General features: G+C 50.0%; 1 protein-coding gene across 1 annotated transcript; it reads right to left on the minus strand.

Annotated features, from left to right (window-relative positions):
• Positions 1-7,689: 7,689 nt before the first annotated feature.
• Positions 7,690-12,545, minus strand: LOC144142999 (neprilysin-1-like). Its single transcript, XM_077674825.1, has 2 exons — positions 11,518-12,545; positions 7,690-9,175 (listed from the first exon to the last, which is right to left on the minus strand). The coding sequence occupies exons 1-2, from the start codon at positions 12,543-12,545 to the stop codon at positions 7,735-7,737; spliced, it is 2,469 nt and encodes an 822-aa protein (XP_077530951.1). The 3' UTR covers positions 7,690-7,734.
• Between the last annotated feature and the right edge of the window lie 1,400 nt (positions 12,546-13,945).

Raw genomic sequence — 13,945 nt, forward strand, 5'->3', positions numbered from 1 at the left:
ATACACGATGATGATCAGTTCACTATTGGTTTCCCCTTTGTAGCGGGGTGATGACATGTCATCTTATTAAAAAGGAATATTATACCTATGTTTTATACTCTTGGTTTAATATTAGCGCTGCTTAGGGCTGACACAAAAAGCTTATTAGGCCCGAAATACTTCATTTTTCCTGTTACAGGTGGTAACTGTCCTAGGCAATATTTCCCTCTCTGCTTTTCGTCCACCAGCATTCTAATCTTCTTTTCGTCCCCTCGACAGCCTTGAAGTTAACTTCCTCTCTGATACCCTTAAATCCTAGGGCTTCTGGAAGCCGAATATTTCCCTCATGTAGATTTGGGTGGATACCCTCACATTCTCACACTATGTGCTGCATAGTTTGTTTATTTTCCGCAGACGACGCATACCCCATCACTTTGTGAATACTTCCCCACAAAGCTCTTGGTTCGCAAGCAACGTGCTCTAGCCTCAAAAAGCAAAGCACTTCCCAGAGAATCATCGTAGAAATTTTTGTGATGTTCAGTTTCTCAGTCCTGTAAATCTCTAACGACGTTTTAGGTTCCATTTTTTATCTCCATTTATTCGTTTCAATCTGCCTTGCCTCTTTTTTGGTTACCTTGGCTGTTTTGGATTCTCCACTGTTCTCTCTGTATTTCGTCGTTAGCTTTCCAGTCTTCCTTAACCACTGCGTGTCCACGCTTTTCAAGAATAGGTACCTAAAAACCTTAGCTGCCCACCTTCGTTGATCCATTGCTCTCAACCTCATCTCAAAACATATTTTACTCTGTGCTTCTCGAACTTCAAACGACGCCCCACCCGTATCTCCCTGCACTGCTTCGTTGGTTGTTTTCCGTTTGGATGAGGCTTTACTGCTATACGTAAGTGCAGTTCTAGAAAGACATTCTTCCAGGTACAATGTAAGCTGTCTGATTATGAAGCGATGCTTACGTATACAAAGATTCCGAAAGTGCGCATCCTCTCTCTTGTAAAGGACACTGTTCTTGGAAGTCCGTTCTGAGTTCGAGAGTAGCCTCCGTTTAAACGACGAGAAGCCAGTGACAAATTGAATATGTATTTATTTACATATATGGCAGCTCTGAAGACCTTGGATTAATCCATTCTGTTGGTGCCTTGGAGGCTCGTCTGAAATTCGACTTCTTGGATGCATGATACCTCTGGTTTCTGATACATGCTACTTATGTATGCTTCTAGGGAATGTTTCATATCACGTATGCTTCTGCAGTTCCACTGCCATACTATTAGCTGTTCTTTGTTACTTGTCTGATGACTTAGCGTTCGCTTCCAGTGGGTTCCTTCCCATGTCGGAGTGCTTGGAAACGAAGCCGCGGACAAGTTGGCCCGTGAAGCGACATCCTGTACTCGTTTTCTCATAGTGGCTCCATACGAACGGTGCATTTTAAAAACCATCATTAAAGAAAACTTCAGATCTCTTTGGCGACCACAACACCAACCTTGTGTTACCGAAGGAATGAAGAGGACAGAGGCATCCTGACTGTTCCGCATCCGGACGAACTCAGTGCCGACACCGGCGTGGCATTATAAGCTGAACCTTATCTCATCAACCGTGTGCGCAACGTGTTGTGTAACATGTGAAATCGAACATTTTTTTATGGACTGCCGACAGCATGCGACGGAGCGGTTAGCTTTGTTTAAAGGACTTCGAAGGAGAGCCGCTCCGCATGCCTCTTTGGATGTTATCATTTTTCCTATAGGCCATTAGTTCACCAGGAGAGGCATTTTGCGCCTGATCCTGGGGTTTTTAAGGGACACACGCCTCATTGACTCGTGGTGATTTCCCGCGCATAGCGGCTAAAAGGTGTTTATTGGTGGAGCAATTTCCGGCATACCACGAAAGGCTAGATCCATCCGGTAATGAAAATCACCACCACCACCACCACTATGTCTTCATCATCTTCTTCTCTTTCGGTCTCTGTTTCCGCATTGTCATGGTCTCTGTGTACGATGATTTGTTTTGGACTTCTGATTTGTCCTGCGCCTGGGAGCTTCCTTTTAGTGGCGCTCCCCTATGTGTTAGATCCTGTTGTTTTCTCGAGTACCTGTACTATATTGTCATGCGTCAACTTTAGCTCCGTGCTGATGGAGCTCCTGAATCGGCTGAGGTGTGGTTGCACATTGGCTTCTACTTGGCTCTTGCGTTTGTCTGTTCTTGGTTAGGCGGAGTCCTGTGGTTCTTTATGCTGATGCACTTGCTAGGGGTTTTCTTGTTGGGGTTTCACCTTCCTCATTTCTCTAGTTTTTGCTTTAGCAGTGTGTTTTCTGCCCTGATTTCTAGTATAAGGTCTTTTAGTGAACTTATATCCTCTCTGTCTCTATCTGTCATTGGCGTTTTACGTTTTTGTGTGTCATTGTCCTAGGAAAAGCATCTGCCCAGCTCACCTTTGCAGTGTTGTCTTCTTTCTTCTTCCTTGCGGGGGTTCGGCTCCTGGACCTCCTGTATTGTCCCTGGTTAGGTGGTGCCACCTCCTCTGGTCATGGTTGTGAGCCATTTCTGGCTACTCCTCGTCGAACCACCTGAGCTGGTGTCCTTGGGTCCCTTCTTCTCCCCCTTTCGGCTTCCGGGAGAAATTCTCGGTGCCTTGAATTTTAATTTGCAGTCTTTGCTGCTTGCGACGTGTCCTTCTTTGCATAATGAGCGCTTCTTTATGCAACTGGGTCTTTTTTCTGGGTCTTCTCTGCCGCATAGTTTGCAGATGATGACTTCAGGTGTAGGGCACACGCCTGCCATGTGTCCTGGTTTTAGGCAGGTGAAGCATACTAATCTGGTGGGCTCGTATAGATAGCAAGTAGTTTCACCTCTGTAGCCGTATACAACCCTTGGAACTGTATCCCCTTCAAAGGTGATGAGCGCCGTGGTCGAGGGGCCCAGAATCCTGGCGTGAATTATTCTGGTGTTGGTCATCCTTACTTTAGGAAGCTGTTCAATTCATGACGGGATGTAGACCGTAACGACATTACAACAAACAGTGTTACGACAAAATTTTAAAATTGAGTTCCCTAACCGGCAGCATAACAGCTCTCGAGCTCTGCCCAAAATCCTAAAATGCAGTGGTCTACGACTTACAACGTCTGGAGCATTTTCTGGCGCTTATCCAACCGTCAAAAGCTTGAAGACGGCCCAAAAAAGATCGAGCTGCACTTAGGCGAGAACGCACAAACTTCCCACAAGCTCTTGCGTGGGCACGCATGCGCACAAAGTCGCCCGGGCTCGCCTCCGCGTCTTGTGGAGCGCCCGCATGTCGACTCACTTATTCCGTCTGCTTCGCCACGATTCATTAAACACCTGGCCAGGGTGCAACGGTTAATCGCGCTGCACGGGAATGCATCGGCGGAACGTAAACTGGGCACATTTCACCCTCCAGAAAACGTTGGCATTTTCCTTTAGATGACGGTCGTCTTTTCTTTGTTGAGACTGCCACATGTGTATCGAGTGCGATCGACCCCGCTAAAAATATGAAGGAAGCTCACACTAACACGTAAGACTTGAAAGTAGCGAAGCTGCTCGCAACCTTCACGACCATCACGACGGTTTTAAGTCCGCGATTGCAGTCGCTTTGTTTCTTTGCTGCCGCAACGACCTTTACTCCTTTATTGTTGCTATAAGTGTGAGCTTCCTTCATTTTTTTGGAAGTGATAATCATTGGACATCACCTTGGAGGGGCGTACGCTATGACGTGTCTTTCTCGTTCCGAGCAAGTGTTGCCATGGTTACGGCGAACGCAGGAGTTTTTTTTTTTTTTTCTTTTTGTCAATCTCCCCAAGTGGGTATGCTTGGCTTGTGCGCCAGGGACGCTGGGCTGTCGGCGCGGGACACGCAAGCGCAGCGCTCGGCATTTCTTTTAATTGCCGGGCGGTCGCCGCGAGGCACGCGCTCACGTGCGCTCGGCATTTTCTTGGTACATTTAACTGCGGACACAAAAAAAAGCGATTTGCTACAGAGCTTTTCTGCCTTTTTAGCAGCTTCGCTGTTAAAAAAGGTAGAAGTCAGCCTTAGTCCTGCCTTTCCACGTTATGAGAATGATCATCATCACCGCTATCCTAAAAGCATCTCTTACGCATCCGGCGATGGCAGCGCGAAGTAGATAAGGAAGTCCGACTATCAGGCGCTTACCTTATCATGTTCCTTGAGACCTTTGAAGTGTATAATTTATAACAAAGAACCCTGCACTGTTGCCCATACCCATCATAGTGACCACTGGCAATCTTCAGCGTTGCGTCCCCAGTAATACGCACATTGCACCGGGCAGACGCCGCTGTGAGCGCAGCACTTTCCCTACTAAAGTTGCCTGTAGCGCTCGCTAGGGCATCGGTAAAGGAGTGGCGATTCCTCGACCCGTTATCACCCACTGCCTGCAGCATGCCGTGCCACGGCCGGACTGGAGGAGCGGCGAACGCGCACTTTCATGAAAGTGCGCTCCCGCCGCTCCTCCAGCCCGGCCGTGGCCGTGCCAACGATCTATGGGGTTGGCATCTTGCTCCGTGGTTGGCACTAAGACACGGTGTAAAGAAAGATGGCCGTGATGAACGCATCGGTTCCTCCCTGCCATTTGTGTTATCTTCAATCTGACTGGTCGGCTACACTAGCGAGTTTTAGCTGACGGTTGTCCACGGTCCGCTCCGCTCCGATAGCAAGCGGGAGCGCCATTGCGCATGCGTGGCGCGCCGGGCCGCGAACGGCATTGGCTCCGGTTTCGCTGAGCGTGCCCCCGGTACCGGAGCGGACCGTCGAAAACTGTCACCTAAAACTCTGAATATCAACAGCTAGCGTATTTTCGTCAGCGCCACTTCAACGGTTCGTTCTTCACGGCCTTGTTACCATGACGCACCTTAGATGCCTTCTTTGTGTGGACGCCCGTGCGTGACTCGTGATAATCCCGGCTGTTGCTGTCTGGGACAGGGCGCCGACACTTATACGTATACTATGAATGCTACGAACCGAGCCCGTGATATGCGTGGCATCTTTCCTACAAGAAATGACCACCTCCCGAACCACCAGGATAGAGAAAAGGGTGCTGCTGCGTGCGAGGCAAACATCAGCGCAACGTGCCTATAGGTCTCTCCGATTTGTCATTTTGCACTGCCCAGAAACGATCCGGAGCAACTCCGTATATTGAGGCCAGCCCTGGACAGCCCCACACACTGCTCATCACTATTATGGATGCTAGATCAGTGGGCAAAAACAGAACACCCAGGTCATTGACCTGGGTGTTCTGTCGTTCGTATACGTATACTATAGAAGCGCCGTAGAGTAACAACTCAGATGATAGCAAAAAAACTCAGGGCCGCTGCGACCCTGAGCAAGGATAGGCACTTTCCCGCACGCCAAACCCTTAGGAGGGCGTCGTCACCCTAATCTGCAGTGTGAAATGCGGTAGGGAGCCTCTGACAGCATTGGAAGCGAGTTGAGGGTGTTCTGGTCCGCCCTCGACCTCTCACTCCTGACCCGTCTCGCTTCTCTTGCGGACATGAATGCGAGCTTCCCGTGCCATTTTACCCGGAGCTGCTGCCGATTGGCCTCACCGCTGTCTGCCTACAACCCCTTTACCCATTGTGGCGCGACGACAAAAAAGGCGTGACCGACACCACAACGGCTGATGGGCTCTAGCTGGCTGAAAATGGTCTTAGAGAGTGCACTGTAACCTTCGATTTAGAAAACGTCGACAACCGGTACACGCAGCTCGACGAACGACTTTGATGTTACGTGGCGCGTCGTAGGGCTCAGCTTGAATTTGATAATAACTGGGCTAGCTTTATTACCTCACTTCAATTTCCTAGAATAATCGTATAAGCCGTACCGCCAGTAACTAATTGCTAGGGACTTTTAGCATGACGAAGTGGTTCCTCACCGCGTGCGGCTAAATGTCGCTTACACAAGTTATTTTTGCTTCAAGATTAAACAGGCCGCTTCCCACATCTGCAATCTCTGTTACGTGCTCGCTGTATAGAACAGCTAGGACGTTCCTTTTAGTGTCCTTGGCCCATCCGCTTTCTGGAGGACTCGCTCTAAGTGGTGTCTTAGGTTAGGCCCAACTCTAAACGAGCATCTCTAAGGAGACTTTCCCGACAGGACTTGACCAGACTCTTTAAAGATGAGTTCGTAAATGAGCGCGTCATCGTCGCCATAGTCTTCATCATCACTTCATCAATTTCATTTCTTTTCAGACATGTGGTGTAGCAATCTAGGTGCCTTTGCCAAGCTAACCTCACCAGTACCAGTAAAAAGATTATTATCTCTCTTTTAAGTGCAGATCACTTTATGGGCTCGCCTTGTCGTCCAAGCTCGCTAACGGTCGATGCGACTGCCGGAATCAGGCGGCGCAACGAGATAACGGACCTAAGTAGAGCCTTTTGTACCGTCGTCAGGGAGTCACGCCGAGGCTTCGAAAACCACGTGGTTTAAATAGTCATAACCGTTCGAACCTCGTGAACCGCTGGCGCTTGACATACATCTCCCCGTTGTTTAGCGCATTGAAAACTGCAGGTGCATTTCAGGCAAAATGTGTGTATATAACCGGCAGCTACCGCGTTCATTAAGTTAGGAACGCTCGTTGGATTGTTTTTTACGATAGCACGCGAAAAAAAGCGGTCGCCCAAGAAAAAAATGGCCCATTCGAAATGACGCAGAAAGGCTAGAGCCGCACAAGAAAAAAATGGCGCGTTCGAAATGCTACAGAAAGTACAGAAAGGCAGAAAAAAATGGCGCGTTCGAAATGACGCAGAAAAGCTCTGGTCACGTGAGAAAACAATTACGCATTCCAAATGACGCAAAACAGCTCCAGCATACGAAATTAAAGCAAGCACAAAAAGAGCAGAACTCTCGCTGGCACACTTTCAGGCAGGAGGCGCGCGAGCACTGCGAAGGCGGGAAATTTGAAATGCACTGGGTGGCAGCACTGAGCGGATAACGGCGCTGCAGCCCATTATGGCGAATTACTGCTCTGCACTTGCGATAGCTTTCACATGGAATGGAACAGCTGGAATTTTTTGTTCATTATCTGAGTGGTAGTTACAGAATTTGTTGTTTATAACGCCAGTTCCGCAGTTTATTCACGAAGGACCAAATACCTCATAACATTTCACTTGATTGATTGATCGATCGATCGATCGATTGATTGATTGATTGATTGATTGATTGATTGATTGTAGGGTTTAACACGCCGCCGCAACGCAGGCGATGAGACGCACCGTAGGGGAGGGCTCCGGATTAATTTTGACCACCTGGGGATCTTTAACGTACGCCGAAATCTCGTGCACCCGGGCGTTTTTGCTTTTCGCCTCCATCAGAAAAGCGGCCGCAGTGGCCGGGAATCGAACCCGCGACCTTGTGCTCAGCATCCAGCACGTCACTAACAACTACGCAATTCAAAGCTCTCGCTGGGAAAGGACCACGCAGTCAGTTGAAACGCGTTAATAATGCACCGAATCATCACCCACGGTAGTCACCAAACCCGATTCCTCTCTGACCGACCATTTATTTACGCATGCGCTGAATCGTGATAAACGATGCGCCTTTCCACGTCACTGTAGGGAAAGTTTGATTCGCACACGACGCCACCACAATGAAAGATAATGTGAACTTTTACTGGGACTCTCAATTCCCCAAATGCCCACTTTCTTTTCCCTTACAACAGAGAAAACGTAGGGACTGAGTACGGGATGGAAATTGAAGTAAATAATCTCCGCTCGTTGACGTAAGGGCTAGTGCACGTCCCAGTAGGAGCACGACCTCAGGGGCATCATTTCGTCGCTGTGCTTGCACTTGAAGGCGCGCCTGAAGCGTTCGCTGCTCCCGAGGTGCGCGTTGACCAGGATGCGGGAGGGTATCCCCATCCTGTGCTTGACTTTGTAGCGTTCCGCTCCGGGAGCTTCGCACAGGCCCATGACGTAGACGATGTAAAAGAGCATGTCGGCCGTAAACTCCGGCTCTATCCGCAGCCCGTCCGGGTGGTACTCGGCGACCTTCTCTTTGAAGAGCTTGTGGAGCGGGTCCAGAAGGGCACCCTGCGCCACGAACTCTTCGAAGAAGGCCTGCTGGTTGCTGTTGATGAGCGCGTCCCTGAGCGAGAGCGCGTACAGGTCCCGGTAGCAGGCCTTGATCCTCGAGAGCTTGGCGTCGTCAGTGGGCGACCACCAGTGGGTGGCCAGGACGGAGCCCTCGAGGAACGTCTGCGTCCCTCGGGCGTCGACGACCGAGAGCATCGCCTGGAGGATCGGCGCCCCGATCAGCGGTAGCAGGATCAGCGGGTCGTCGAACTGCTGGAGCTTGTTGACTAGCCCGAACATGGCCGGCGGAAGGTAGAGCGTGTGGGTCTCGGCGGCGTACTTGGGCGCGGGCGAGAACACCGAGCCCGGGAAGAAGTAGTCGGTGGAATTGCGCGCGGGGCTCTCTTCGAGCAAGCTCACGAGGTGACGGGCATTGCTGAAGGACTTCTCGTCGCGGGCGTAGGTGAGCTCGTCGTGCGGCGTGGCCCCGAGGAGGTTCACCCGGAGTTTCTTGAGTCGGCGCAGCGCGTCCCGCTTGCTCTCCGACTCGGTGAACCAAGTACGGACGTACTTCTTGAGAACCTTCTTCAGTTCGGCGACGAGCTTCTGTATCACGCCGGCTTTCAGTTTCTCCGGCGACCAGTCTGTGACGCCCAGCGCCTTGAGGGCAAGGATACGCATCCCGCTTTGGTATGCCTTCTCGGTTAGGCTTAGGCACCCCTGCACCTGCAAGGGCACACCGCGGACCGTTTGCTCGAGCCCCAGAGGAGTCAGGGAGGACATGTTGTGTATAAGTGGCGCGATTTGAGTCAGCGTGGAAAATATAATCAGGTTGGCCACCGTGAGCGGAGATGTCGCGTTCTTCAGTACCCACATGAGGTTCATGAGGTACTTGTGGTCGAGCGCTCGGACCTCGCGTCTGTTGCCGACCAGGGCCATCAGCACGGGGTCCCAGAACATGTCGCCGGACAGGAGGTTCTGCGTGTCCACGGCGCGGTCGGCGAGGGTGACGAAGTCTCGCGAGATGATGCGAGAAAGAGCGAGCTCGAGCTTGACGACGGCCTGGGGCACGTTGTTCACTCCGTGACCCTGGAGCGTCGACCGGAGCAGCTTCTTGTAGTCCTCTTCCTTGGCTTTCGGGTGAAGTAGCTGGAACCTGGACAGGAATATTGTTGCGTTAAGCCTACTTCGGTGAAGAACAGAGGCAGTGATGTTCCGAGCGGGGAATTTTCCCTTTTTCGGGGAATTTACGGTAGTCATTTTGGCCAAAAGGGAAAAAAGGGAGCCTTTAATGGATTCAGGGAATTTTAGGAGTCATTGAGTAAAAGGAAAAATAATATGTCAGTAAACCGGACCTCGGCTCATTTATTACTTTGTTTTCTTTTGAAAAGTTCCCTTAGAATTTCGCCGGATTGATGTTCAAATATATGCAGTTGTGTTAACGCAAACCACAAGCATCCAAGAACGCCTCCAATCTAAATCACAAAACAGAAGGGAGCTTAGAGGGAAGAACATTCTATTAAAAACATCTAGTAAAGCGTGAAGCGGCGGCGGCTGGAGGGTTAAAGCCTGTTCGCGTGAATTCATGCGCAATATACAAAAACGAGCGAATATATCTACTTCTATCTATCTAATATATCAGTAAGTGAATATATCTACTTTGACCAAGTTGTGACCCCGGATCTCAACCATGAGGCAGAGGTAATCAGAAAGATAAGAATGGGGTGGAGTGCATACGGCAGGCATTCTCAGATAATGAATGGCAGCCTTAAAATTGTCCCTGAAGAAGAAAGTGTATGACAGCTGCATCTTACCCGTACTCGCCTACGGGGCAGAAACGTGGAGGCTCACTAAGAGGGTTCAACTTCAATTGAGGACGACTCAGCGCGCAATGGAACGAAATATGATAGGTGTATAACATTAAGGGACAAGAAGAGAGCGGAGTGGGTGGGGGAACAAACGCGTGTTAAGGACATATTAGTAGAAATTAAGAAGAAATGGACGTGGGCAGGGCATGTAATGCGAAGGCAGGATAACCGTTGGTCATTAAGGGTAACAGAATGGATCCCTAAAGAAGGCAAGAGTGGCAGGAGGTGGCAGAAAATCAGATGGGTTAGATGAGATCAAGAAGTTTGCGGGGATAAATTGGTCGCAGTTATCACAGGGCGGGAATAATAGGTGATTAATGGGAGTTGGCAGTGGCCGTAGATAGGCTGGTGATGATGATGACACAAAAACGTATTTTGGGTGCACCTTAGGGTGCTGTCAAAAAGAGATACCGCCAGCAGTTCCTGAGTTCAGCTAAAACTAGTTCTCTTACGCAACAATGTTTGTTCTTTTTCATATGGGCGGTTTTAACCTAGAGGTTTAGCATGCGAAGTAAGCATGCATTTTGGTACAAAACGTGAAATGCCTAGTCAAATTCTGCTGAGCGGCTGATGCGCTGTAATTTATTTTACACTGGAACTCTTATTCTCGAACGACATATGCGTCCTGAAGACGAAGGCATCGTAAAGTAGACATAGTTGGCCCTCGCTAACACCCAGAATTAGCCACGAATCCACGCAAAGCTCTTTCAGCTGCAAAATTACAGCGGAGGGAAATTTGCGGGGAATTATTGAGAAACCTGCGGGGGAAAACATGCTAAAAGTAGGGAATTTCTGAATCCAGAAGTAGGAATTTTTCTTCCCAGTACGGAACATCACTGAACAGAGGTCGAGCAGAATTCCTCTTCAAGCGCAGACTGCTGCATTGGACACCATCGCTATAACGACGCTGGTGCTGGCTGCGTGCATAGAGCCATATGATCATGTGACTATCAGCCGGCGGAGTATGAGCGGAACTGAAAGCTTTCATTTGAGTATAGTTAACGCCACATTTTACACGTTTGTTTCTATCTATGAAATTACTATTCACCCTGTAGATTAACAGGCATGTTGACGCTTAACCTCGCGATATTTTTCTCGGTGACAAAATTTTCAGACATTTATTCAATATTCTGCCAATTTCACAAGCTTAAAAACTCTGCCAGTTGGCCAGTCAGGGGACAGCATTGCGGTCTGAGGTTGTAGCCATGTTCCTATACAGTTAAGTAAAAACAATGCTTATAATTTTTCCGCTCCTGGCGCACTGCTCACACCGATTCGCTATTGGTAGCTTTAGGACAGGAAGCTTTAGCTTAGCACTGCAGCACACCATTAGCCAGAGTCCAGAACGGCGGTTATCAAGAAGGGCGTCCTCGAAAAGCTCTCCAGATTGCTGTTCCTTCGTCGTGGCGACTCCTTGTACTCTCAAAACTGATTTGCCAGGGGAACTGTAAGCATCGTCATGCACGACGCGTGCGGCTAAGAGCAAACACACGTCGTGCCGATAAACAACCAGCCAGATTCTAAGAACTGCAGATGGTCAACAAGCTGTTCAGGATTCACGTCAAGGCCTACGGTAACAACTGTTTTCAGCAAACACTTCAGAAGACTACCCACCAAGCGAAGTCCTTACCTAGCCAGAGGCAGCACAGGCGAGTCTACGTAGAGCGTGTCGTTCGAGTACGACGAGCGCATCTGCCCCACGTACGTCTTGAGCAGAGGCGTCGACCTGAAGAACTTGTCCACGTAGGCTATAAGCTTCGGAAGCGTGCTCAACGACGTAATTTTCTCCAGGGGCCAGATCGGAAAGCGCGGCCTGATGCTGCTCAACGTGCGCGGCGTCTTGGGCATGAGACAGTCGGTGAAGAAGGCCGCCGCGTTGCGCTCCCAGGGCAACGTGGACGCCTTCTTCTGGAGGTAGAGCGACAGCTCGTTCATCAAGCGGGCCACGCTCTGCGTCTGAAAGTCCATCGACTCCTGGTTCGACTCGTCCTCAGAAGCGAACCACTTGGCCGAGCAAACGTGCGCGTAGAAGTCGTGGCAGGGCTTGATGGTCCAGTCCAGCTTCGACGTGAGGTACCTGCTCAGCCACCGGCACTGCGGCAGCAAACATTCGCTACGCCGGCGCCGCTCCGGTCCACTGTCCTCCGGCATGATGTCCCGCCAGGTCTCGTAGTTGTCGACCAGCGCAGAGTCTGGTGAGTCCTGCCTCATCGGCGCGTCTGCCTGCATCGGTTCCGAGGCGTCATTTTCGTCTGGGTACTCGTTGTGTCGAGGTGGCCTGCGGGTAATGTGGCGCCGCTTCATCGCCTTCTGGTGCTTCTTATGACTGCCCTTCTCCGAGAAATCTTTGCGAAGCTTCGCGGCGGCGGGCAGCACTGGCGCGGCTGCCGGCGGTAATGTGTTCCTTGTGGATGACGACGCCGTTGATGGCGTGTTCGCCGTAGCCGTTGTGGACGGCGGGGAGGGCTGAGGCTCCGAGTCCGCAGGAGGATAGGCGAAGCGAGCCGCGACCACGTTGAAGAGCACGACGGTGAATATGATGAGCGCGGTGATGCCGGCGACTAAGGTGATAACAGAGCGGATGTTGAAGTAGATGACGTTGGGTTCCTTGATGCTGCTGCTGCTAACTCGCCTTTGCGAGACATCCCGGACCATCATGCCGGCCGCCGGCGATCCTCCCGGGCCCGCGTACCCGGTTCCTTTCTTTGACGTCCTTCACGTTTAGCGCATGGCAGGGGGAATTGGCCTCTGCTCTGTTCTGACCAAGAGGAAGAGATAATGATGATGATGATGATACGCACATGTATTTACAGGTATCTGCATTATAACCCGGGTTCGTGCTGTCAACATCACCTATATGCGTTTCCTAGTCAGTACAGCCAGCCATCACCTGAGCTTGCTTATGGGGGTTATATCGCAGTATAAACGTACCTACAGCATACAAAACCACCCGAACTGAAATAAATAACAGCCAAAACGGACCTGCGATGGTTGAAAACCACGTTGTAGAAAAATATTCAACAGAAATAGCCGAAACCGATTTAAAAGGGGCAAACCCGCAAAAACGTACAAGAAGCAGTAGCTGAAACTGACCAAAAGGCAACGAAAATACATGAAATCCGATTTGTAATGCATAAAGATGTCATAAATAGATTATATGCGTGATAACAAATGTTAATATTCAAATATGACAAACCTTTGAAAATGAAAAAAAAAATTGGCCTCGTATCGGCTCCTTTCGTTGCAAATGTCGTCAAAAGACGACAGTCTTTGTAGAGGTGGAAATGCCCCCCTTTGCTTTCCCGCTCACCTCTCATGCTGTTCCTGTACCATCGCGCTCCTCCCAAGGTAAACACACCAAGGGTTTGCTCAAGGCGATTTGAATTTACCGCGTTCCACTGCTACAGGCCGGGTTCCGCGATTCCAGCGCTGCAGTACGGCGGTGACGCGCGTGAATCGAGGCGGCCGACTTCAAGGAACCGCGTGGCCGTGCTCCACGTGCGTTCCAAGCAGAACGTGGAGCCTAGCTAGTGGAACAACTGATTTAGCCCTAGCCAATGCCCCCTTGTGGGTGCGTTCAAAAATCTTTGAGGACATCAGCATCATCATCTTTCGTTGCTGTTGTCGTGTTGTCGCGTGCGCCTGGAAGTGGCGCGGGCAACAGCAGGCGGTCGTTTTCTGCAGCATGCAGTAGACGCAGAATATCATTTGCTATCAAAAAATCAAGCATCCATGAATTTTTTGATAAAGGAACACTGTAAACATCCCTTGTGTACTAATTTCCTGTATTATATTTGCGTAATCTCTTGTTCTTGTTCAACAAAGTTGACAAGTATGAACAAATAAACCGGGCTTAGATGTTTACCTTTGGCTGTGAGTATATAAGACTATTGCGCAATGCGTTTTTCTTGCTAAATTCTTTTTTTCTCTCCAGGATTATGCTGCCTCCGAATCCTCTTTCGCACAAACTGTCCCGCGACATTTTTTTCTTTCTTTTGGGATGGAAGCACGGAGCGTTTAGCGAGGGATGCCGTGAGCCTCCCACACCGCTCTAGGGG

The sequence above is a fragment of the Haemaphysalis longicornis genome, unplaced genomic scaffold (genome assembly GCF_048455015.1).
Source record: "Haemaphysalis longicornis isolate Haplotype H1 unplaced genomic scaffold, Haemaphysalis longicornis Haplotype H1 scaffold_6, whole genome shotgun sequence".
Classification (NCBI taxonomy): domain Eukaryota; kingdom Metazoa; phylum Arthropoda; class Arachnida; order Ixodida; family Ixodidae; genus Haemaphysalis; species Haemaphysalis longicornis.

Coding starts and splice junctions, on each gene's coding strand:
- LOC144142999 (XM_077674825.1), bottom strand. CDS start 12,545: ATGATGGTCCGGGATGTCTCGCAAAGGCGAGTTAGCAGCAGCAGCATC. Junction 9,176..11,517: donor CCTGTGCTGCCTCTGGCTAG/GTAAGGACTTCG, acceptor ATTCCTGTCCAG/GTTCCAGCTACTTCACCCGA.